Source organism: Zonotrichia albicollis, chromosome 1 (genome assembly GCF_047830755.1).
Source record: "Zonotrichia albicollis isolate bZonAlb1 chromosome 1, bZonAlb1.hap1, whole genome shotgun sequence".
NCBI lineage: Eukaryota > Metazoa > Chordata > Aves > Passeriformes > Passerellidae > Zonotrichia > Zonotrichia albicollis.
The window spans coordinates 82383897-82409003 of record NC_133819.1 but is presented as its reverse complement, the minus strand read 5'-3'; the positions used below and the strand labels follow the sequence as shown (position 1 = coordinate 82409003).

General features: G+C 40.6%; 1 protein-coding gene across 1 annotated transcript in view; it reads right to left on the bottom strand.

Moving 5' to 3' along the window:
- Positions 1-24121, bottom strand: part of DAP (death associated protein) — a 54242-nt gene extending 30121 nt beyond the window's left edge. The window contains exons 1-2 of the mRNA XM_005484287.4: positions 23908-24121; positions 17618-17714 (exon numbers count right to left, since the gene is read on the bottom strand). Of these exons, the coding sequence (XP_005484344.1) occupies positions 17618-17714; positions 23908-23962 (152 nt within the window). The 5' untranslated portion in view covers positions 23963-24121. The remainder of the gene's footprint in view (positions 1-17617; positions 17715-23907) is intronic.
- Between the last annotated feature and the right edge of the window lie 986 nt (positions 24122-25107).

Sequence of the window (25107 nt, the reverse complement as noted above, 5' to 3'; positions counted from 1 at the left end):
TGGAGGCTGGTATTTTTTAACGAAAATGGTTTATACATAAATGAGACTATAAACATTGCTACTCCAAGTCTTTTTTTGCAAATCTTCCACAGCTCTTGTTTGCAATAACACCAAATCTCTGCGTCAAATATGCTTCAGTTAAACATTCGTTTTTTGCTTGGACTTTGAAAAATACAGTCATAAGTCAATGGTCTGAATTTCCCTGCTCTCAAAATATTAAACAACATAGGCACTACCTGTAGACACAGAACCACCAAATGGTTTGGGTTGTAAGGGTTGTTAAGACATGATCTAGTCATGTTTAAACATGACTCTCTGCCATGGGCAGGGACATCTTTAAGGTTGCCTTGAGCAGTCTGCTCAAGGTCCCATCCAACCTGATTCTGAGTACTTCCAACAACGGAGCATCCACTACTTCCCTGGGCAACCTCTTCCAGCACCTGATGACTCTCACAGTAAAGAATTTCTTCTTAATATCTAATTTAAATCTACCTTCTTTCAGCTTAAACCATTGCCCCTTGTGGTAGTTGGTCCTATTAAAAAGTCTGTCCCCATCTCTCTTGTCAAATCCCTCTAGAAGGTGAAAAGCCACAAAGAGGTATCCTGGGAACCTGCTCTTCTCCAGGCTTAATAACCAAAACTCCCTCAGCCTTTCCTCATGGGAGAGGTGCTCCAACCCTCTCACCATTTTTGTGGCCTTCCTCTAGACCAACTACAACAGGTCCACATCCTTTTTACCTGGGGAGTCCTCAGAGCTGGATATAATACTCCAGGTGGGTGCAGACCAAGGTACAAGTTGCCCTCTGGGCAGCAAGTGCACATGTTCAGCCCCTCATCCACCAGAATCCTCACAAGTTTTTCTCTGCAGGGCTGCTCTCAATCCATTGATCACACAGCCTGTGTGATGGCAACTGTCCAAGCCTAGGTGCAGGACTTTGCACCTGGCCATGCTGCACTTCACCATGTTCACAATGGCTCCCCTCTCCAGCCTGTAAAGCCTGCCAATCAACCTCAACTCCGTCCTTCTGCTCACTCAGGCAGGAAATGCCAACTTATCTGGCAAAGCTGATTCTTTTTTTAAGAGACTTGGACTATGTCAGATTTTCATAACCTACTCACAACACTCTTGCAGCATGTTTTGCTGAGGAAACTCAAGTTCCAGCAGCTGTGTTTATTGCATGCCAGGTAATGAAGAACAAATATGAAGGACTTGCATTTAAATCCCAAAACTCCACAAGTGATTAATGAACTTCAATAAGAACAAGTAGAGATCTCAACAAAGCAGTGGCACAGATACAGAAGATTATTTCATAAATATTTTAAGGACCTGTGCACTGGATGCTGCTTCTCAGTGAGTGCTGACAGAGCACACAGCACCACCTGCACCAGGGGTCAAAGATCCCATGTTTAAAGGCAGATAAAAAAAAGAAGTTTTTAAAGCTGGTGCCTCCACACCTTTGCTTACCATAGGAGTGCAACACCAACCTGACAGCCTTGCAGGGCTCCTCAGTAATATCTTTTCTTATCTCTGCTGGCCTGAGTACAACCCAGCTTGCAGTCTTTAAAATGTGCCTTAGGCCCTGAAGAATTTTTCCATATATTACCCAGAGCAGGAAACAGATACCCATAGATAGCAGCTCAAGTGGCCTCTAGGGTAAATACCCAATTGCCTGCAATTTCTCTTGGATGATCACAGACAGGTGGGAACACAATCCAACAGTTTCCACAACCATTTGTTTTTTCAGAGATTGCTTACAGAAATGAACACTTATGCGGCATCATTTTTTTACTATGACAAGATCATAAATTTACAGTTTGTAATTTCTAACTCACAATTGGGCTCATATAAAGCAAATCATTCACCTCTACAGAAACATAAGAGAAGTAGTAGCCAACTTTGTTGCCTCACAAATTTATTTCTCCTCAAGAAGGTATTTCAAATTGAAGTTAGAGGGTTAGCAGTATAGTCTGCAAACCCAAAACCCCTACAAGCTTGTTCCTGGCTAAGCTGAAAAGTAAGCACAGAGCTCAAATGCTCTGTAGATAACCTCAGGCAATAGATTATTCCTCCTAGCCAGTGGAAGTAGGGGAAGTAGGTTATTTCTCACCTGGCTGCAGCCTACACTTCAGATGTTTTATTTGTTAACCAGCACAAAACTGTGTTAGCCCATGGCCAGGGCTTGCAACAGCAGCAGAGCTCCCACTGCAGAGGAGATGCTTAACTGTTTTACTGTCTGACCTCACTGACAGCGTGCTGCCCCCACCTCCACCCTCCTGTCTCTCCCTACCACCATGCCAGAGACAGGAATCTAGTCAAGATGCAAAGGTGCCACATGAATATTTCAGACAGTAACAAGACTGCCAGCAGCCTGAAAGTGTTTCAATCTGCAAGGCAAAGTAGGGACGACAGTGCAACTGAAGGGATTTTCATCTTCTGTTTCTCATGCTGTTGTGGTATTTGATCATAAAAAATCCCTCCCTATCCATAACTCCTGGATTAAGACTGGGGGAGGTTAGAAAAACCAAAATAATGCAGATTCTTGCTTACCGTGAACCTTATTGGAAAGGGCGCCAAACCAGGGCGCTCCAAGAGCAGGACTGAACAGGAAGGACAGGTCCTTCTTGAGCTCAGACTGATCAACCAGCTTCAAGTTGGGTTTACACTGGGTGCTTGTGACCTTGTTCCCAAAACACAGTACCACCCACAGCCCAGGCACCAATGCCACTCACCAGCCTAGCTGACAGCCCTTCAGATAAATGCCCTACCAGTGGAGAGGAATTACAGAATGGCATCAAACTCTGCAAAAAAGTTTGGATTACAAAGGCCACTGAAAAATTAATAGAAAATGGTTGGTTGAAGGATGCTATATACAGGGATACAAGAAGACTTGTGTCATGCTTTCAGAAGACTCCTCTTGCCTCAGGAAATGCTGCTGTTGCTCCAGTTTAAAGAGATTTACTTTTGAACACTGCTGAAGAAGTGTCTCTGGTCCCAGCTCCTGCGTGGGCACGTGACAGATGTCAGTTCTGATCATCTCTGGCTTGCCTGTAATTACCAGCTGATGAGTGCCACAGACAAGCACCACAGAAGTCAATATTTATGCTGCCAATAGCACTCCCACCAAATGTGAACCCTTCCAGGACATTGTACCTAAAGGAGTATCTCCTACAAATGAAATATTTCAAGATGCCTAGCAGCAGATGGACAACAGACTTGCATCCAAAATGAAAACCACCAGGGCTGCAGGGGCAGGTGAGTGAAGAGAAGCTTATTACTGAATATGAAAAGTCATGAACATCAAGTACTACATACTGAATTAAAGCAACTCGATTCTGCATAAAGATTTTCCAGGCTTCTTTCCATAAAGCAGTATTTCATATCTTCCAATGGTTTACTTTAGGGAAGTGAAAGTAAAAGATGTATGCACAGAATCAAATTAAACTTTTACATCAAAACCATCCATATCTTGATATTCATCCAAAGATTGATTGATCTTACTAGAATTTATTTGCAGAGACTGTGCTAGTTAGACTAACATGTGGTACTTAAATTTTTCATCTCTATTTACCAGGTTGTTTTCTCAATTTTCATCTGCAGAAACACACACATTTCTCCACAAAAAGATCTGCCAAGTTTATGGTAAAATCCTTTTTTTTGTGAGAACACTTATATTTCCTTCCTTTTCCATATTTTGAAAGCTAAAACATGACTTTTGGGTGGGCTTTTTTTCCCCTCCTCTTTTAGTCAAGCTTATTTTGGCAGATCATGAATCACCAACTAACACTGCAACTCTTACCTTCCTTAATCTTATGAAAGACAAAAATCAAACTAAAAAATGTATAAATTGAGGCTCTTTTCCTCTGTTCGCTTTTCATTTCTTTCTTGTATCTGCTAGAAAAGCTCAGTGCATATTTACATCTGTGACTACAGTCTGAAGAAACCAGAGAAGAATTACTCATTGAATTTATGCCTCATATTAAAGATAACGGATACAAATCTAAGGAAAGCCTAGGAAAATCAAGGTGCTAATTCATACACTGTTATGCCAAAACCGAACCTCTGGAAGCACTTCTTGGCAATGACATCATAAAAAGAAACCAAAACAAACAAACATTTGTATGCCTTGAATTCACCCTCCCCCAAACTAATTCTCAGAGTCTAGCCAGGAGACATGTTCTGAGATACTGTAAACAGTATCAGTGTTATGTCTGAGCAATTAAGATTTACATTCTTTTCTAGCCCTTTTCGCCTAGGGAATCTTGCGAGATTAAAGGTATTAATAATATGTGCAGCAGCGGTGAATCCAGAGAGCAGCACTGAGCACTGCTTTTGAGTTGTTCTGTGAATTTGCTCTATATAGAGCCTACAGACAGTGCACACAGCATAGGATACAGAGACTCAATCCTCATGTAAGGCTATGGAGGCAGGCCTGTCACTGCCTGAGACTCTAGCCCATTTATCCTACTTCCAGCAGGGCTAAGAAAAGCAGCAGGTTATTAGAATAACTTAGAATCAGTTTTAAAATGCCTTCCTAGAAGGTGCTTCTGATTTTTCAAGTCCCCAAAAATCCAGTGCAAACGTTTTGCAGCCCAATACAGCAGTACCAGGTTACCTCTGTAACTAACCAATACCATCACAGCTACTGAGGAAATTCCCAAACACTTCCCTTACTCTGTTTCACTACATAAAGCTTTCACCATTTCTTCCCAACACATCTCTCTATTGAAACAGCAACTCATGTTAACATGAACTCAGCCTACAACCAGTTGGACAGTGCTGGACCACATACTCCCCTCACTGCCCCCGAAATGAAGATGGAGCATGCAGAAGCGAGCTCCTGAGAGAACTCTCCAGAAATCTGCAACTCAGAACTTCCCGAGCCAGAGGCTGTGTCCTTGTACTGTCCTATAGTACCAACTGCATTCCGAGAATTTCGTAATCCAAAACTTTTTTTTGCAGACTTTACTGATGCACTTCTGGAGTTCCTCACCATTGGTGTGGCATTTAACTAAGCAAAACAGCTATTTACCATTAGCACACTTGAAGATTCACTGTTTACTTCCAAGGTCACTGACAACAATCAACCCTGCTACTGTTGCACAGATCAAGTAGTATGCCCACCATTCCCATAAACACAGCTTTTGTTTATTTATTCAAATCCTAATGCATGACTGTTTGCCCAGAAGCTTGGCTCAGCACTGCCTTCTCTACTGAAAGGTGGGACACACTATGGAATCTCATGGCTGTAAACACTCCCTGAAATTATGGCAGACTAAACATCAACTGAGATGATTCAGTAACTCCAGTGTTAGAAAAACATCACTAAAAAGGCTGGGAAAATCCAAGGGGATGTCTGATGGAAATTTTGCTGCTAGGTTCTTTACACAGACACTTTGTCCCATTTGATGGTATTTTCACCACATTTGTAGTAACATAATTAAGTTCAAATAAAAACAAGTGAATGCCACTTATCTCACAAAAGCTATTTATTTGCCAAGGTTTCTCTAAAGTATGTACATAAAGAGAGCTTAGAAAAGGAAATACTAAAAACAAGCAAATAAAGATTTCTTTTTTTTTTCAGCAATATGAATGCTATTTTAGATTCAGCAGATGAATCTATTACTTAATAGCTTTGTTTGCATATTTTTGCATGCTATCTAACAATGTAGTAGTATTAGGAAATCTTAGCTGAGGATTTTCTAGCGAGAGAATGAGTGTTTAAGGTAAAGTTACTGTAAAATTCCCCAAACCAGAGTTTATATTTGTTGGCTAAATATTTAATAGGATTGGTATTAAAATCTGAATCAATGATCAAGTGAAAAAAAAAAGTCAGTCTATTTGGTATGCACAGAATTCCAAAAAATGCAAACAAGGCTCCTCAGTAGATAAACTGAGTTATCATGGGATATGGCATGAGAGAAGACACTCTCGAGAATCACAAACTGAAAATAGAGCAGAGGAATAAATCAAATATCATAATGATGGAGGTTAACAGTGGGATCCTGCAAGAAACTTGAAAACAGGTCTAGATAGATGACAATATATGCTAATGTTAGTGAATTATTCATGACAAAAAAAAGCCTGAATGTAAACAGTTACAAGAGATCTCAGAGGAATGACAGAACAATAAAGGGAAAGAAGAAAGATGGCACTACGATAAATGCAGAAAACACACACTGAGAGAAACAATCCTAACTGAACCTACATGATGATAACCTCTACCACAGTTATTAAACTCAATAACAAATGTTGGAATCACTGGGAAAAGATTATTGAAATCAGCAGTTTAATACCTAAAAGGCAGTTAAAAAGACAACTGTAACACAAGAACAATTAAGAGAAGGAAAAGAAGCAGAAAAATAGAACTATGTCAATGCATATGTCTGGGTCAGGCTTTTACCCTCCACACTGCAATTCTAGTTATGACCCCAAAAAACCAAACAAACTGATAAAAGAGAACTCAAGAAAAATATACAATAAAGAGGAGAATGTAAATTATTTAGTATTTCTTAGTATGTAATACTTGAGGGACACAGGAAAAAGTTACCAGGCATGCAAAAAGAAAAACTTTTTGCAGCAGACACTACTTGGAGTGTGATGCTGCCTTTTCAGGAAGGGGATCATCAAGGTGAGAAATGTCCATATGGTTGAAAGAGGGATAGAAAAACAGGACTAGGTTGAATGTCAGTACTTTGATTAGCAAGTTCCTCAGGAGTAATTTGGATTGCTAGATGCTGGGGGAGTTTATGGGGCTCATTGCACACAAATTCTCCTTGCACACTGCCCCAAAGGACCATCTGCTGGGGAGTGCTGCACAGGCAGATATTTGTGCTGGCCCTGCAGAGACATCCATACTCTCTAAAACAGAAGAGAAAGACAGAGACTATAACAAGGTTATTACTCCCTCTTGCCTTCATTGTATTGCTACTTATTTATTGTTTTAGAAGACATGGGAACAGGCAGGGAGAAGTATGAAACATCCAGTGTCTTAAAAAGCCATTATGTAATACACCTACAAAAATTTTTAAAAAGGTAGAAAGGAAGACAAAATCTGGTGCATTAACTGTGAGCAGTTATCTTCTCTTTTCTCTTCCCACGGCAGAGGACAACAATGTGCATTAATTTGGCAAGTTTCTCTTTCCAGTAAAAGGTATTAAAACCTGAGGGGAATTATCAAAGCAAAAAAACATCCAAAAGTCTTCTAGCCTACTGGATATGCAGAGATTTCCAAAAACACCAGTAAGACCTCTCACTAAACTGAGTTAGCATGGGATAAAGCAGAGAGAAATGGCAATAGCCAAATACAGAAATGACACATAAATGGCCTTAAAACATATGACTATTACCATCTAGTTCTGTTAGAACTACACAGCTCCTAAACAGCAGATTTATTTATTTCTCAGTCTGACACAGAAAATTTTAATGTAAGAGCCAAGTCCTGATCATCAGACCAGCTAATCTGCTAGCTCTGCATAGGAGGATGAAAAGTATACAGGTCTCTCAACATTAAAACTCTTCTCAGGAGTTAAAAAAAAAAAAGTGATTTAGGAAAATACAACAGGATGACAATAACTGGTGATCACTAACTAATAAAGAAATCACTTAAAGAGTCAGACACAACACAAAATAAGAATTTGAACTAGGAAACAAGGTGTTATAAAGAGAGATGCTCAAAGGAACAGCAGAAGGAATAGATAATATGTTATCAGCAGGAATTCAAATTTTCTCTAATAGCAATTGTTCGTAAGATATGAAGGAAAAATGTAATATTAAACTTCGAAGCCATATAGAGGTAATCCAAACCATCCCAATACAGGGAAGGAACCAAACCAACCAATGTCATCAACCAGAAAGCCTATGCTTGGAGAAAACAGCAGAATACAAAGCTCCACTCCTCTGAAGCTTTTTTTTTGTTCTGGACTTTTTTCCCTATTGTAAACTGGAAGGAGAATAAAATCTTTCAAACACACCAGGAGAAACAGAATCGTGTAATCTCTGAAAACAGGAAATTAATTCTACAGCAGTTTTCAAAGCAAAAAATAAGAAGGTTAAATTTCATTTAGTCACAAGCCTTCTAAATACCCTTATGTGGAAGAATTTGTGGTAATGCTATTAGTGTCACTGTTGATATAAAACAGCATACACATGGCTAAATTCACTTTTCCTCTAGAATCACTGGGTAGCATGATACCAGAAATAAAGGAAGAATTACAGAAGTGAAAAATACTCAGTTCAACTTAGAATTTCATTCCATCACCTCCCATACAAAAGCAACATTTTAACAAGCAAGCCAAATGGGGCTGTCACTTAACTGATTGATTAATTCCTTAGTGCTCCACAAAGTTAAAACAATTTTACATTACTAGCAAAAGAAATTTGCTTATTAGCAACAATAACATGTTGCACATGAGCACATATGTTAATAAGCTGCATGGAAAAATAAAATATTTAAACACAAATAAAAATCTAGCAATTTTTAACTAGCAACCACTAAACAGTAAACACAGTTTACAACTGCATGTTCTAAACACTCATATGAAGTTGCAGTCTCAGGAAAGGGACCATCAGTACTGGAATGCAGTCAAGCTTATTAGCAACATCCAAGGTGTACAAGGATGGACACAGTGAGTAATGAGATTTTGGTTACTGAATTATTTTGCACATTTTTGGTAGTTCAAATACTCTCAGAAGAGACACTTCAACTTAAACTGTTCTAGCAAAAAGTCTAGCCTAGCTCTTCCACTGTAACACCCAGAGCTCTGCACTGATTTATTTATTTAAAGTAAAAAAGAAGGCTTTAGAATAAGGTTTGGAAAGCAATGGGCAAACACTCAGCACTCTAAAGTACCTGGATCTCAAGGACTGTTTGATTCAGTACTGCAGTGCTAGATGAAGCCAGACATAACTGAGAGCTAGCCTAGTATTTAATTATAGCTCTAACAAGCTGGGGGGAAAAAAGAAGAAGAAAACAGTTAAATTTCATTATTATTAGGGAAAAGAACTAACCACTTTGGTTGTACCCAGCAGCAACAAAGCCAGCTGCCCTTTGAACACAGTACCAGCTCCAGGCACTACATATATTCTAAGCAATAAGTCCCAGAGAAACTGAAATTTTCCAGAACTAAGATTTGTGTGAATGTTGCTAAAGTATTTTTACTAACTGCCATCTATTTAACATGATGTCTGTGACCAAGATGTGGTGATTAAAATGTTACAGTAATATCAGAAGGCAGCAAGCCTACTGCAGTGAACACTCCCCCAACAAGCAACGACGAGCAGCCAGAGCAGACTAAATAAAACTCTAATGATGACAATGTAACAAATGTTTTCAGTGTTGTTCTTATCTATCTCCCATGTATCTCTTGCTTCTTGTACCAGTGTTCTGTTAGCAGCTGGGAGTGAAATAAATTCTCTCCTGTTTGGAACAGTGACAGTTAAGAAATGATAATTCAAAGTTTATTTTAATATTAAACTACTTCAAAGTTTGGTGCCTGATGCAGCTGAGGCAGAAGAAACTTAAAGGAGAGAAAGGTGCTACTGGAAAAAGACCCTCCTCCTTGGCACACAGTGACAATCGCACGCACCTCCTACTCATATTCAGCTCTTGGTGACTTCACTTCCAACGTAGGGTTTTGATGCTAAATAAATGAGTAGCATCTGGTCCTCTGCAAGCTTTTGCAAGGAGAAATTAATACCTTTAGCTTTAGAAATACTCTTAGTGTTGTTGAACACTTAAATAATAGAGATTTGGGCTCAGTTAACATAGTGAAATGGATTTGACTGTACTTCTGGGTTTGAAAATTTTTGTGCTTTATAATACCTGTGCTTTTAGACAGACTGGCATAGTCACCTTCATCCCATGCATTCCAATACTTCAGAAAGATATCAAGAGAAAAGAACTAGAAAATACCACACAAGCTATTAGTTCAAGATCATTGACTTTTCTGTAGTGACATGGAATGCTGTGCTAACTAAGCTGTGCCACAGTAAAGACAATGCTTCTCATCCATTTTCCTCTCATATATGACTAAGCTGTTCTCACCTTTCTCATCACACAGAATACAAATTAAAGACTTTCATTCTTTTAAAATCTTTTTTCTTACACCAGCTTGGCTGACAATTCAACTCAGCTTTCCAGCTAATTTCATAAGGCAGCATATGTTTTTTCAGGACAGAACCTGGCTCTCGCTGAGCTGGATGGCATTATCTTCTATTCACTTTGAGGGGGAGAAATATCAGATCTTTTTTAGTTCTTTCACACATGCACACAGTACTTTAGGAATGTGAAAAGAACTATCCATATAATGTCATAACTGGCACTTACTCTGATGGATTTATCAACTTACTGCTTCAATCATCAAGAAATACTGGAAGCATAAAACAGTCTTTCAGAAGGCTCTCATCTTCCTGTATGAGAATGCTTCATTCAAAATCTTGCTTAGCTTTTTCCCCATTTCCTACATTCACAGATATTTTCAGTTCTTAAATGGAGATATTCACAGCCTATTTTCTTGCTTTACAGTAGCTCTGCATTTAAAAATCAGTATTACACATTCTATTCTCTGTACATACACTTAAGTCTGTTACTGCATAGGCGTTTGATAGAGGTGAACAGAGGTCATAGCAATTACTCTGCTACTGCTCAAAGTAACTGGTCATCTGCAGAAGGTACTGTCCTGAAAACTCACATGAACACAGCTAATATTGTTTTCAGGTTTTATAACGAATCAAATTATGTATGTATAAACTTTAGCAGACTTGAGCATCTGCTAATCATAAAAACCCTAGGCAAAAGATTGAGACACAAAGATGAATAATAAAGTAGAAAAATGCATTGAAGGCAATGCCACTTATGTAAAGGAGAATAGTATAACACTATTAAGAAGCTATTCCCTTAACTGTGAAGTAAATTTAAGTCCAAAATAATAAAGATAAGAATGGGGAAGGGATTAAAAAAAAACCCAAGCACTAAGCACTGAATTTTTTTTGGAAATAAAGATATTTTGGAAGCTATCTCCCTAACTCTGCTATGTTGCTTAATAATGCTTATTATTATGCTTAATAATATTACAAAATTATAGTTGCAGTTCTTTGATAGCATTTTTCCAGCAGAACCTTCTTTTAACCTTTGGAAAATTGAGCCAAGCAAAGAAAGAGTTAGTCACACAAAGCTCGAATGACCATGGGGTAACACCCAGCATTTGCTGCAATTCCCAGAAACCACAAGTATTCACAGCCAGGTTGCTGTTCCATTGCATCTCCACCAGACATTTCATTTTCAAGGCCAGTTGCCTCCAAAGCTCCATATCTGAGTAACAAGAGTTCAAAAGCCAAAGACAGGAATAAAAACCTCTGAGCCACACCCATTATATCCATATGTTTAATCAAATTTCATTTTTTATGTGGTCAAATGTAAAATGACAATACAATCTGTGAACATAACCTCTTTTGTGCAACCATATCAGCTCATGGAGGTAACATAATCAGGCCACAAAGAGGGGGAAAAAAGAGATGGTTAGAAATATGGTGGAAGAAATTTGAATTTTGTCCAAGAAGAGGATGACAGATGCTTTTACAGAGTATTAGTTCACTCCTTTCAAGGCTGCCTCCACTGACACAGTAGCCCAAGGGACCTTTGAAGCAAAAGGGACTCAGTCAGTCCTCTACCCACCAAAGCTGCACATTTCCTTTCAAGAAACTTACCCAAAAGGTGTAGCACTCTGTCTGTCCTGACCTGTCTCTTTCTTTTAACCTTAAATATTCACCACACTGAGTCAACGCCTGCTTACGTTTCCATAACTTTGGTTTTACAGATACATGAACATAGATAACGAGGTCTTTTTCAGCTTTATGTCCGTGAACTTCATGGGAGGAACACCAATGGGTTATTCACTCCGAGTATTTATGGAAGTTCATTGCTACCTGTTCACATTTATATGGGTTTGGTTTCCATGTTTAACAAGCTGAAAAGTTTTGGGACGGATTTTGTTTGTTTTCACATAACTCTCAATATTTCCCTCTGTCAAACACCTGTTGACTCTACAACAAACTACATCAGAACCACCTGGACTGGGATATCTTCATGCATGATGGAAACTACCTCCTAAAAGATGTGCATGCAAGTGGACTGAACACTACACAACATTTCCCAGGTCTCAGCTGTCCTGAACAGCAGTTATTCCCAAGCTAAAGGGTCAGAACTTTGACTCTACACTTTCTACCCAGCTAAAACAACCAGAACAATAAAATACAAAGAACAGAAACGGTTCCAAACACTTCCATATTCAGGATGTAAACAGACATACAAACCTTCTCTAATGACTTAATTATAAAGCCAATTTATATTTTTTAAATTCTGTCAGAAGTTTGGTCAACATGGGTCATGATAAGGCAAAAACTAAGAATATTTTAATGACAGGAGAATCTTCAATGGCAAATAAAAATACAGAAATATTGCCTGAGACTTATTTCTTGTCAGTTGCAGACGAGCAAAGTGAGGAAAAGGAAAAACAAATTCGCTCTTGAATTAAAGTATATACCCACACCCAAGTTTTTGAGATTTTCATTGCACTTCCGAAAGAAAAAAACAGTTTTAGCTCAACTTGCATATTCAGACTTAACAAGTAACACTGAAAGATAACAGGGGCCTTTGACAACTCCTCTCTCACCATGTAACAAAGTTTTGAGAGTACTCTTTGACATACAAACACCCATATGCTTCATAATTTTGCTTTTGAGTCAACATTCTAAATTACTCTCTTGGCTTTTTTCCTTTCACCCGATGGATGAAAGGCAAATATCCACATCCTAAAAGTCAGGCATAATGCTGGGTTCACAATCTCCAGGTAGGCTTAAGATACAAAACACATACAATTTAAACATATATAGAGAAACTACACTACTGCATTTATCTTGAGTAATTAAATCATGGTAATTACCCACTTTGTTTCACAAATACAACAAAAGAGAAGGCAAGAGTCTTTAAGACATAATAGCCTTTGCAGTTTACCCTGTTTGTTAAAAACAAGCCAGATACTTTAAATATTTTTTTAAATCCAGATCCTCATAGATAATTACAGTTTCTTTTTCTTGAGATCCCAGAGTGACAATTAATGAATCTCTTGTGCAAAACTGAACATGCAGCTCTCAATTCAAATTATCTGTCTTTCAGGAGTATTTATTATGTCTAGAGTCAGCTGCTGGCACAGGAATGCACATGATACTGCAAATCTCAGTAAAACAGGCATTAATGGGATTTTAATAAAGACTAGGACTGTGAGTAGCCTATTTATTCCAAATAATTTCTATGATAACATACAGTCCTGAAAAATGATGGTTTTGATTCATAACCATACTTCTATTTATATGGTTCACCCTCCTCTAGCATCACAAAAAAAGCTTCCAGCAGCAATCAGTATGACTGTCAATCAATAAAAACTGCAACCATATCCAAAAAACCAAACCAACACAAGTGTTAAGAAATTATACAACCCTGAGAAAAATCAGTAATTCATCAGTGCAGAAGTTCAGCCAGACAGCATCCTAGCTCTAAACAAGTTGATCAAAATCATTCATCTTGAAAAGAATATGGGCCAAGGATCCTACCACACAGCACAGTTTGACATGGACACCCTGACACGGGGGTGCCACTGGCTTTGATGCCACACATACCTTTAGTTCACCTAAATCAAACTGTGCAACTTTCTTCCATTGAGCCTTCCCCACCATATAATCATATCCAGACATTCCTTTTTTAAGTAAAACTGTATTTATACTAGAGACATGAAATTATTTCTGCTACAACTCAAGGCTGAGATCGGCTCTGCAGGAAAAGTTTAAATTTGTGCAAAACGGTCTTTATCACATATTGTTTTAAGGGATTGCAAATCACCACCCTGACAAGTCTCCCTACAATTTCATGAAATGGGAGGTTGCCATAACAATTTTAGTTTGGGAAACAGAATTGAGTAAAATACTTTGCAGAGTAAATTACAGTAACTGACTTCAAGTAGCTAAACAACTGAGAAAAAGAAACATCAAAGACCTACCTGGTGAATGTTAAAGTCACCTTTATCACAGCACAGTTAGCTATGTCAGGGGTGTTTACCTATGTCAGCTTCGTTTACATTAAGACTAGAAACACTGATCCAATTCTTTTCCTGCAAGCTGCAAAAACAATGCCAGCTGTATCCAAAGCCACAAATAGTTCTATGAACAGAACCCTTCTTGCTCAGCAACTGCTCAGATCTGTGCCATTATGGGGAGGCCATGTGCTCTCAGAGTTCCCAGAGAACTCTGGGAAAGACTGAATTCTTCTGCTTCCATTTACTGCCAGTTCCACTAATCTGTCTTCAGATATGTTTACAATGGGATTGAAATAATGACTCATCCTAGCCTCCCTCTTCACACACGAATTACTCTTCTCTGTCTTCTTATTTTCTCACCCCATTGTCAGCTGCCCAGATCAGCTGACAGAGATTTCCTGAAGGGCTGTTTGCTTCTTTTGACTTCAGATGCAATGGAAGTAGAGATTGCATCATATCAACAATACCGCCTTAAAATGGCAAAGACTAAAACCAGGGCTAGTACAAAGTTAAAAACACGGATGTTTCCACACCTGCCTAACAAAGGGACATAAAATACCAGCTAACTAAGCTACAAAAGTACATATATATTGGTGCTAGAGAGCAATGCTCACTTCACCCCTCCTAACAAATCCATGTCCTGATAAACCACCCTTCACATACATCAGAAATGCAAGGGTTTTCAAAACAGCACCATGAATCATCTGGAGCAGACACAAACTCTGGGGGACTGCACCTTCCAGCACAAAAGCAGCCGATGTACTGCAAACCTAATTTAATTTTGACTAGCTTATTCTGTCTATGGCTAAATACTTTCTTGCTCACATAGATTGTACTGCCACCAGAGCTGTGCAAGTATTCCCAAAGGAGCCTACAACAGACACGTAAAATCCTTTCCCTTACATACACAAAAAGCCATCAGTTCCACCAGGAAAACAACTTCTCTTGACTTGTAAACAAACTTATAATTTACATTAATTCCCACCTAACTATGCTTACGTCCTCCTGCTGCTTTCTTTCTCAAGAGGATTAGATCAAAGAAATAAAATAGTTCAACTCAATGCCTTCAGTCTGATACACAGACTCAGAATAACTATATGTAAAGTCCCTAATACAAACCAATAATGTATCCTCCAAATGAAAACCAAAGCAAAGGGCACACTCAAAGTGCCTGTTTTGACAATCAACAGATCAGGTGGACAAAGAAATGGATTTTGATGTACCGCAACTAGTTAATAAGATAGCTCTAGAAGTCTTTAAACTTTCTCCTCTGTCTTAAAAGCATAACCTTTGCTCACAGTATTAAAATACACTTTGTTTTTGTTAGCATCTACAGATCAAGAGTTCACCTCTCTCCCAATCATTCCAACCTAGCTGTCTAGGTTTTGTTTCACACTGGGGACTGGTCTCAGGTCACCTCACCTGGACTCCCTGAGGTGATGTTAAACTGACACACACATTTCAAGGAGACACCTAACACATGCCAGCTAGGATTGGTCCTTCAGTCCAGATGACCAAACTAATTTATCTCTAAAACACACACAGTGTGAACATGAAGTCCTCAGCACCCACTGCTTAACTCTATCGATGTGCTTCTACTGTGTCACAGCACCTGCTACAGCAGACACAGCCACAAAAATCAAGGTTAAATTTTAACTTTTCCCTGCCCCATTTGAGTGAAACAGGGAAAACATAATCTTGTTTGAAGAAGGGAATAAAGCAGGTGCTGTGTTGTAAGAGAGGCTTAGATCTGTGAACAGGCACAAGTAGTCTTGTCATTTGGATCCTAATGAGGCTCCTTGCCATGAGGCTGGTGTGCCAGTGAAAGATAAGCAGATATACAACACTGCGCTGGGTCTGGCTGAGGTGGTAGATCCTCACCACAGCAGCCCTCCCAGTGCCCTGCTTAGCACTGGTAGCTAGGAACACCACATGACATAAAACACACCACTTCCACAGAACCTAAGCTGCTTCTCCAACATTATCCTCTCACCCTCAGGCAGTGGGTACACAAGATCTTGGGGGGGACACAGCCAGGACAGCTGACCCCAACTGACCAAGGGAATATTCCAGACCACCCGCTCAGCAATACAAACCAGGAGAAAGGAGGAGGAGGAGGAGGCAGGGAGAATTCATTACTATGACATTTGTCTTCCAGAGCAATCCCCAACACATACTGAAGCCCTACTTCCCAGGAAGTGATGGACATCATCTGCGGATGGGACATAGTGGACACATATTTTATTTTCCTTTGCTCCCATGCATGGCCTTTGCTTTTCCTTTATAAAACGGCTCTTATCTTGACAGATGTGTTTTTTCATCTTACTTTCTCCCTCCTCGTCCTGCTGAGCAGGGGAGTAATAGGGCAGCTTGGTGGAGACACTGGCTGTCCAGTCAAGGTCAACACACCTCAAATAAAATGAAGTATTCCCCACACAAAGTTTAAATTGACCCCAAGATAAAATTTCTTACTTTAGACAAAACTTGACTGCAATACAGACACTTTCAACTGATGTGTCATAGTGCAGAATTACAAGATGACCAACCTGGCTGATGAAGAAAGGACACAAATTTTAATTCTCCTGAGTGGTACTTGAATTTATTAATTAAAATTACTTTTCCCATCTCAAAAAGGTGTTTCCTATTCAAGTAAATAAACACATTTGGGTTTATTTCTAGACATTTTCACAATGCTTATTTATTACCACTATTTTACGTGTAAAATAAATATCATCTAAGTCAGTCTACTTACCAAAACACAGGAATGGTTCTCTAGTTTGTTTTTTTAACTTGAGCAAATAGCAAGGACAAACCCACGCCCTAAGTTAGTAGATAAACATTTCAGGTAAATATAGTCTTGGCTGGAAAGAAAAACAGCTAGCTGAGGAAAGCAGCACAAAACCAGGTGGCTTTTGTAAGAACAGAAAAACAGCGATAGTCCAGCGAACCTCCCTGCTTTCATTTCTAAACAGCAGTAATCCCACAAATCTAGTTAAAACTGCTAAGCAACTGCAGTCTTAGTATCCTCCACCACTAAAACTGATAGATTCCCATCTAAAAATAAAAGCAGATAATATTAGTACCACATACTTTTACTTGTCTATTCAAAAGCACCATACCATCAAAGACCTCACAGACAGAATTAGGGGCCAAGGGGTAAAAGGAAACACCCAGCACACCAAAAGATCACCTCATATACAGACTGCCAGCCTGACACCTGTGTCCAAGTATGCCTAGCCTCTATGCTTCTGTACAGTCTGAATTGAAACATTTTAGGAAAGCTGAGGTTTTACTTCTATTGTACTTTTTTCTCCAGCCTAGTCTTACATGACAGGATCATTTAAAGAAGGCTCAGCAATATGAAAATTCCCAAATTCCCAAATTGTCTTGAAGGAGTGTCCAACTTGCTACTGCTTTATAATACAAAAACAACTGCACCTTTGGTCTGCTAGTCACAAGGAAAACAAACTGGTGATAAGGTTCAAGGTCATGGAAATTCACTCTACCACATGCACCAAATCAAAGTGCTCACCTGCTGGTTTCCCAGTCTTGGTCATCCTTATCTTTTTCTTCTTTGGCATCTGAATTGTGTGGGTGTTTCTGCACAATCCGCATCCCACCGGCTTTCACTGGAATGAAAATTAAATAGATAACAACACAACAAACCTCAGTCAAATCAATGTGAAGGGAAGAATGTAAGGAATTCCTTACACTCTGCTTCCCTCCTGATACTTTTCATAGTAATTTAACAGTAACCACAGTTTGAAAAAGAGGCACAAAGGGTTAAAAAGTGGCAGGCCTAAAGAACAGCTCCTTCAGGACCACATGATGCCATCTTTCCTTATCCTGAGAAGCTGCAGCTCATTTTACCGCCTGCTTCCAATGACATTTTAGAAAACTCAATTCTGTTTTAATTCTTCCTTCATCCCACACCAACTTGCAGCAGTTAGAAGAAACTGAGGCAATGACTTGCATAACACTACACAAAAGGCCACAAACCAAAGAAACTGACTTGCCATTTCAATGTTAAAAGCTACATCTATAATAATGGCATTTATACAAAGAAGTACTTCACAAATAGTGTAATAAAAAGCAAAATTTAGGAGAACTGTTAACATACATTTAGAACAGAGCTTTTTGGTTTGCAAAACATATGAGCATTTACAACATTTCAAATCCTTGCATCATTTAAGTTTTAGAAATGATGCAAACATGAAAGCAGCCCTTTGAAACACAAAACAAGAAGTGAAAGCAGATCCACTTATGTGCATCACTTATCCACTCCAAAGTGCAATCTAAAACAGGAAGCAAGCCAGGCTTGGCACTGCAGCTACTGAGCAGAGCAACAGACAGGCTGCTCTTGATCTGCTTTCTGGTTCAATAGTGTACTTTTCTTTTTCTTCAACAATTGCTACACATGCTGACAGGACAGCACAGGATAAGATGAGGCATCTCATTAGCTAACTGTATATGTTACACAACCACATCAGGAAACCACTATAGTGGTCAGAAGTCAATAAAAGCACTCAGAGATGCGCTGGTTTGTGTCTCACAGCGCCTGACACAGCGTCTGTGGTGAGCCTCGGCAGAGGTGGCACAGCTGGAGCGAGCAGGACGCCAGAGCTGCCCTCGGAGGAGCTGAAGCAGGCAGGGACAGGGCGGCCGTGCTTCTGACAGCCCTCCTGTGTCCTGCCACAGAGGGAGCACTCACAGCTGCTCAGTGCTACCCCAGAAACCTAGACACAGGTCTAATTCCCAATTCTTAACCAGGACAGCAATGGAAAGGCCACTGCCGTGCATAAATTTTACAGCCTGGGTGAAGGAAAGCAGGAAAGAGAAAGTGACCTGCACCAGGAGAAAGTGAAAGCTTTGGCCCTGTCTTTTAAAAACAGATTTTATGTTCTGAGTGATATTTGAATGATAAACTTCTAATTCAATAAAGGTCATTAACTAAACACAGGCAATCAATAGACAAAGAAATATTTTTTAAAACCTATCAAAACTGTGGCCTCCTATCATGCACTAAAAAAACCCCAAACCCAAATCATTTGTGTTCCCTCTTCAGTGTAAAACTTTAATCGGTAAGAAATGTTTCACATGGGACAAAGAAAGAAAGACTACATTTCTTTGTAGAAGACTACATTTCTTTGTTGCCTGAAGTGAAGCAAAAATTAAAATTCCAATCAATTTGTCTTGATTCAAGCTCCTTAGAAATTTAAATTTGTTTGCAAAAGCAAACACTGAGTTTTGTCAAGTGCAGACTTCTTTTAACATCTCAGTTAATCACAGTACTGCTATGCTTTATTTACATTTATTTATAAATTATTGATTTATTTTAATTAATTTCTAAATTTAACATCATTGCACACTTAGGACCTTGTACTTATTTGTTTCAAATGACTCTTCATGGAAGATGCTGTCTCCACAGCAACATCTGCCAGGGTTACAAACAACAGTTCTGAACAATACACACACTTCCATGTCCTTCAACATCTAACAGAAAACTAGACAAAATGACACCTGAAGATTTGGTGCTAATTTAGATCTAAAATGTCTCTTCTCTCACATTGTATATCATCAGGCCACCAGCCACCCCTTTTCTCTTTATCTGTCACTGGAAAAAATACACAGCAAACACATTCAGATTTGCCTGTATTAAAAAGCAGGGATTAAAAAGCAAATAACCAGACAACTAAAAAGGCGTAAGAGTGACTAATGCAGCAACTTAGAATTTTAAATGTGATTTTTTTGAACTAATATCGTCAGGCATAGTACATACAGCTTAGAGTACTTTGGTGCATAATCAAATTATACTTAGCAATCCAAGGTTACTGTGCAGACAGAACCAGCAAACAGCTGCAATAATCATGTGTATTTGTAAGACCAGAAGTGAAATAAATAGATAGCATTCCATACATATCTGCCACCTATGACACAGCATGCTCATACCCAACCCAGTTTTAGGAGATTTAGCTTAAGATGATAAATTCTCTTGCAGCATAACTCACCTTCCTTTTCAAAAGGTATCAGCTAAGCTACATTACCTCAGGGTGTGACAAGAGAAGAACTGATTACATCCACGAAGCTAATGAAAAACCCACTCAACACTTGGAGATTTTTTCTCAGGAATTATGAGGAATCAGCTACTTCCTACTTGCCTAGCATTTACTACATAATTCGACAGATGCTTACCATGGTGATTTTGTCACTTAAAAATTATCCTTAAAAGAGCTCAGATTTCCTTATCCTGCAAACAAAGGATTTAAATAACTGATAAGCCACCTTCCAGAACACTGTCAGACAGCAGTATCCAGAAGTGGATGGTGTCAACGAACCTGTGCTGGGATTAGGAAGAAAACAGCTCCTGAGCTAAAGAGCAAGTGCAGAGCTCAGGTGCTAAGGCAGGAGAGGACAGGAAATGGCTCCGTGGAGTGGTGACAGCCAAGTGGCCCTAAGCCTTTACTAAAGTGTGAAATAAAGAAGGGATCATTTGCCAGCACACTCAAAAGAGCAAAAAGTCTGCTTCACTACTGAATATAAGTTTTGGATTTTAATTATCACACGTCATGTTTCCCCCCCCTCGAGAGGTAGACACGACCTTGTTAGTCCTGTGAATGCCAGCCTGTGTTCCTCATAAGGGAATGGCTACTCCTTCTGGAAATGTATTAAATGACTGTGTTAATCAATTACCACTCAAGCTGATCTGCAGTCAGGAAGCATGCTACTTTTTCCTCCCTGCCCCCACTGCTGGACTGCTCTCTGTTTCTGAGACTGAATTCTGAAATAAACCCCAGTGAGTTGGAGCAAGTACCAAGAGCCTAGAGAAGCACCACAGGTCAGGGACAGGGCTGGCCCCATCTGGCTCAGGGTGCAGACCATAGCAGCTTTCCTATTCCTTGAGTGTGTATTCCATATTAACATAAAACTTTATTTCTTGTGTAGTGTGTAGTAACAAATTCCATTACAATGACAAGATGTATGAAAAGGGAAACGCAAAATACACCGTTGTACATTATATTAAGGGAGCATACATTAGTGTTCAACAAAGTAAGGAGTTATTATGCCTTCATTTCACAGAAATCTCAGCTCAGAGCTATTTTTTTAATGTACAAAAAAGCATATAACTATTTTCGCAAATCTATCATAAAACTTCATAAATACACTATTAACACAATCACCTTCCTTTATCCCTCCACAGCATGTACCAGATGAACAGCTAAAGCATAATTACACAGATCTCTTCAGAGGAACTGTACAAACCTACTCAGCAATGTATTATGGGCACACTTGAGCACAATGACAGGCAGATATTTAATAAAGATTAAGTTAGGGCCCTCTTAAATTTCAGAGGGGAGGTCAAAGTCACTTCCTGCACTGAGGTCTTGAGGTTTCTTTCCATTTCATTACCCTTTGTCTTTTCAAGAGCCTTTTCTTTTTCCCCTATGTGAAAGATCAATGCAGAGGAATGCAATGCAGTCAGTAAGCAAGGGCCAATGGTGCACTTGAAACACGACAGATTTGTCAAATTTGCTTTTAATTTGATGACCCAAATCCTTCTAAACTTACATATCCAACATACTCAGTAGGGTAAGACACATCTGTAATTACAGGTAGAGCTCTTTATAGAACTGTATGCAGCAAAACCTGGGCTTTTAAGCTATTTATCAAAAGAGATCACACCTTTTCTTTGAAAGAAATTTGCCTTGTTATTTATGAGTAAAATTCCACCTGTATTAATTTTTAAAAAGAATTTCTTACTTTCATTTTATTAAAACTTGTTTGCAGACTGATCTATTGCATTATTCTAATATTCAAGGGATCTAAACAAGCTTGATATAGAGGATTAAAACCTATCTTCAACTACTAGAGTAAATATATACTCTTGCTAGTCAAAACACTTCTTGTGGGTTTTCCAAGTGGTAAATGACCAAAGGGCCAAACAGTTTAGAAAAATCTTCTTAACAAAGTGACCTGGACATATGGTAAAGCATTAGGGGGTTTTTTTGCCTCAAAGACAGGCTGAGTGATTTCCCTTCTTCCAAAGATAAATTCTGTTTGCATGTTCACAAAGATAGGAAAAAAGCCAAAACAGGTATGCCTTAAATGGCACATAGGTGAAGGTGTTCTTCAATTCATATGTGGGCCCATGTTTTTAAAAGGCAAAGGAAACCTGTACTGTACTCCAGTTGAGCTTTTACATTGTGCATTGGTAGTTTCTCATGTGGCCTAGAGAGGCTCACTTCAGGTCTTTAAAATTTTTTCGCCAGTTTCAAAAGACAGGTTTTGAAGCAAAACCTTCAAACATGGTACAACACCAGAAAATACAGTTGCAAAGCATATTTGTCTCATCAGTGTTGTAGCTGGAAGACAGAGCTAAACCAATGTAAGATCTTAATGATCCCTGCATTCTGAAGCTGACATATACCTCAAGACAAGCCAGCTCCAGGAGCTAGGGCAACAAAAGCTGTCAGCACTGGAAAATGATGCTTTGGTTTGCTCCCTGAAGCAGCTCAGCAAGAAGCCAGGTAAGAGCTAATGCCATGACAAGGGAGGCTGCAGGACTGGAATGACTGCTCAGCCAAGAGACTGACTTACCTGCACTGCTGAACTGTAGCTGCCATGCAAAAAGCAAAGCCATTATTTCTCACTTCTATTTCGAGGAATTTCAGGTCCTCATTATAAAGAGCACAGGATTCAATTATGGTTCAACAGCTGTATACAAATTTAGCTTTAAATCTCACTAACTGATTTGAATATAAAACTAGCAATCTTGGGATTTTTTACTGAAACACTTAAAATAAAAAGCTCACCAACTACTCCACAGGGAAACACTAGATGACATATGTAAAGCTGCTGATGCAGGGACCAAAGTTCCCCTTTCTAAGAAAACTGTAAGAAGCAAAACTAACAGTACATGAAGGAACACAACTTCGATACTGCGAGGAACTGAACCCCACTAGTGCGTAGAGAGGAGCTACCACTTATGGACCCTGGCAGATGTTTCCCACTGGAGGTGACACACAGCTCCCACCCTGATCATCCACTGGCACCCAGCAGCAGGGCGGAAGGCGATGGAGCTCCTTTGCTGGGAACTTCTCAAGCAGCTTTACCTGTTTCCTATCCTGCCAGGCTCCAGCATCGCAGCCACAGATGCTCTGGCACCCAGACCGTGATGCCCACAGGCAAAATGGATGCACAGAGCACTCCTGGTCTGCAGTGTCCGTTCACACTCAGCGTACACTCTGCTGGAACAGCCCCGCAAGCTGCGTGGCGCCGAGACCGCTCCGCTCCCCTCCCCACCCCACCACCAGCCCCAGGCGGGGTTCCGGAGGCCTCCGCCGCCTTTCGAGGGCGGGATGCCGGAGCAGACAACGCAGCCCGTGCCGGGTGGGAACCTGGAGATGCCAAGCTGCGCACACCCGAGGAGGGTTTGGCCGTAAGCGGAGCTCTCCTCGGGGCGAGGCAGGGCAGGGAGCGTGGCCCGTCACCGGGAGAGGCTGCCGGGGGGCAGAGAGCGCCGCGGGCGCCCAGGGCTCAGGCGGGGATCCCAGCGCACCTCCCGCTCCCGGAGCGCAGTGGAGAGCGAGGAAACCCCCACCGGGGCTCGAACCTACCGGGGCTCACACCCCCGGGCTCGCATCCCCGGCAGCGGCGGGACCCGCCCGAGGCCGCCCTCGCCCTCCTCAGCCCCGGCGCGCACAAGAGGGGACCTGGCGGGGACCCGGCGCCCGGCCCCGCCGGCCCGCGGCCGCCCCGGCCCCCCCGTCCCGTCCCCCGGCGTGGCAAGAGAAAGAGCGGAGAGACGGGAACCGGCGGCCGTACCAGCAGGAGGGTGTCCGGCCCGCGTCTCTGCTTTCTCTTTGGGAGGCGAAGACATTTTTACTGTGGCAGCGGCCCCGCTCCCGCACCGGCTACCCGCACCCCGACACGGCCCGGCGAACACGGCCCACGCCCGCCCTGTCAACGTGGCCGCCGGGGGGGCGGCGCCGCGCCGGGCGCCGGGCCCTGCCCCGGCCGGGCGGGTGGGGACGTGGCGCCCGCAGCAGGCGGCGTCTGCTGTGCCGTGCGGTGCCGTGCTATGCCGTGAGGGCAGCGCAGGCAGCTCCTGCGGCCTGATCCGCCCTGCTGGTTTTATGTGCTGAGGGAAAACGGCGAGGGCAGTTAACGGCGTGGTTTTGAACCGTCTGCACTTCTGATAGTACTTGTAATTAGTGACTAATTGGCAGTGCGCGCCGTGCGCTTGGTTGTGTTCTGCCAAACCGCGTTGTGCGAAGCGGCATAAAGAGCTCTGCAGTTTTTGGCCGAGGTGGAGTTAATTTTCTTCGCGATAGCCGGTATGGACCATATTTTGGAATTGTGCTGGAGACCCTGTTAATAACTCGGAGCAATAAGTACGCACCTTGCCTTTGCTTCAGACCTCATTGCCTTGCTGTTTCAAATTACAGACCTGATTCACATAGTTTTAAAAACTTTTCAAACACTTGAGTTGGCTTTTCCAAGTCATGTGGAAAGGCACGGAGCATAACATCTGAATGAATTATATTTGCAGCAAGGTGTAAACCATGCAGGCCGTTCTTATTTTCTTTTACAGTTTGAAATAAGAAAGCAAGTGCCCCAAAAGATGAGTGTATGATGTTTGAAAGTTGACCCTCCCTGCCTCCAAAGTGGTATAGAAATATTTCATCACACATTTGTTATAGGGAAATTAGTGTAATAATATTTTATTTATTTGCTATCATTTTATGTAACAATCATATTATCATTGCAAAAATACATGTGATGTGTAAATCAAAATAAATTTTGGGGTTTTTTTTGCAACAGTCCAAAATATATTCACGTCATGGCATCCTTAACAGCTTGAATGAACAAATGTAAAAATACTGTAACTAAGTTCTTACATTTTGCTGCTGGGTTATTTCAATTTCTTACACATGCAGCCTGTTAGAGTCTGAGATTGTATTTTCAGCTCTGTCACCTTCCATGTAGCCTAACACAAATTACTCCAATTTCCTTTCTAGTCTC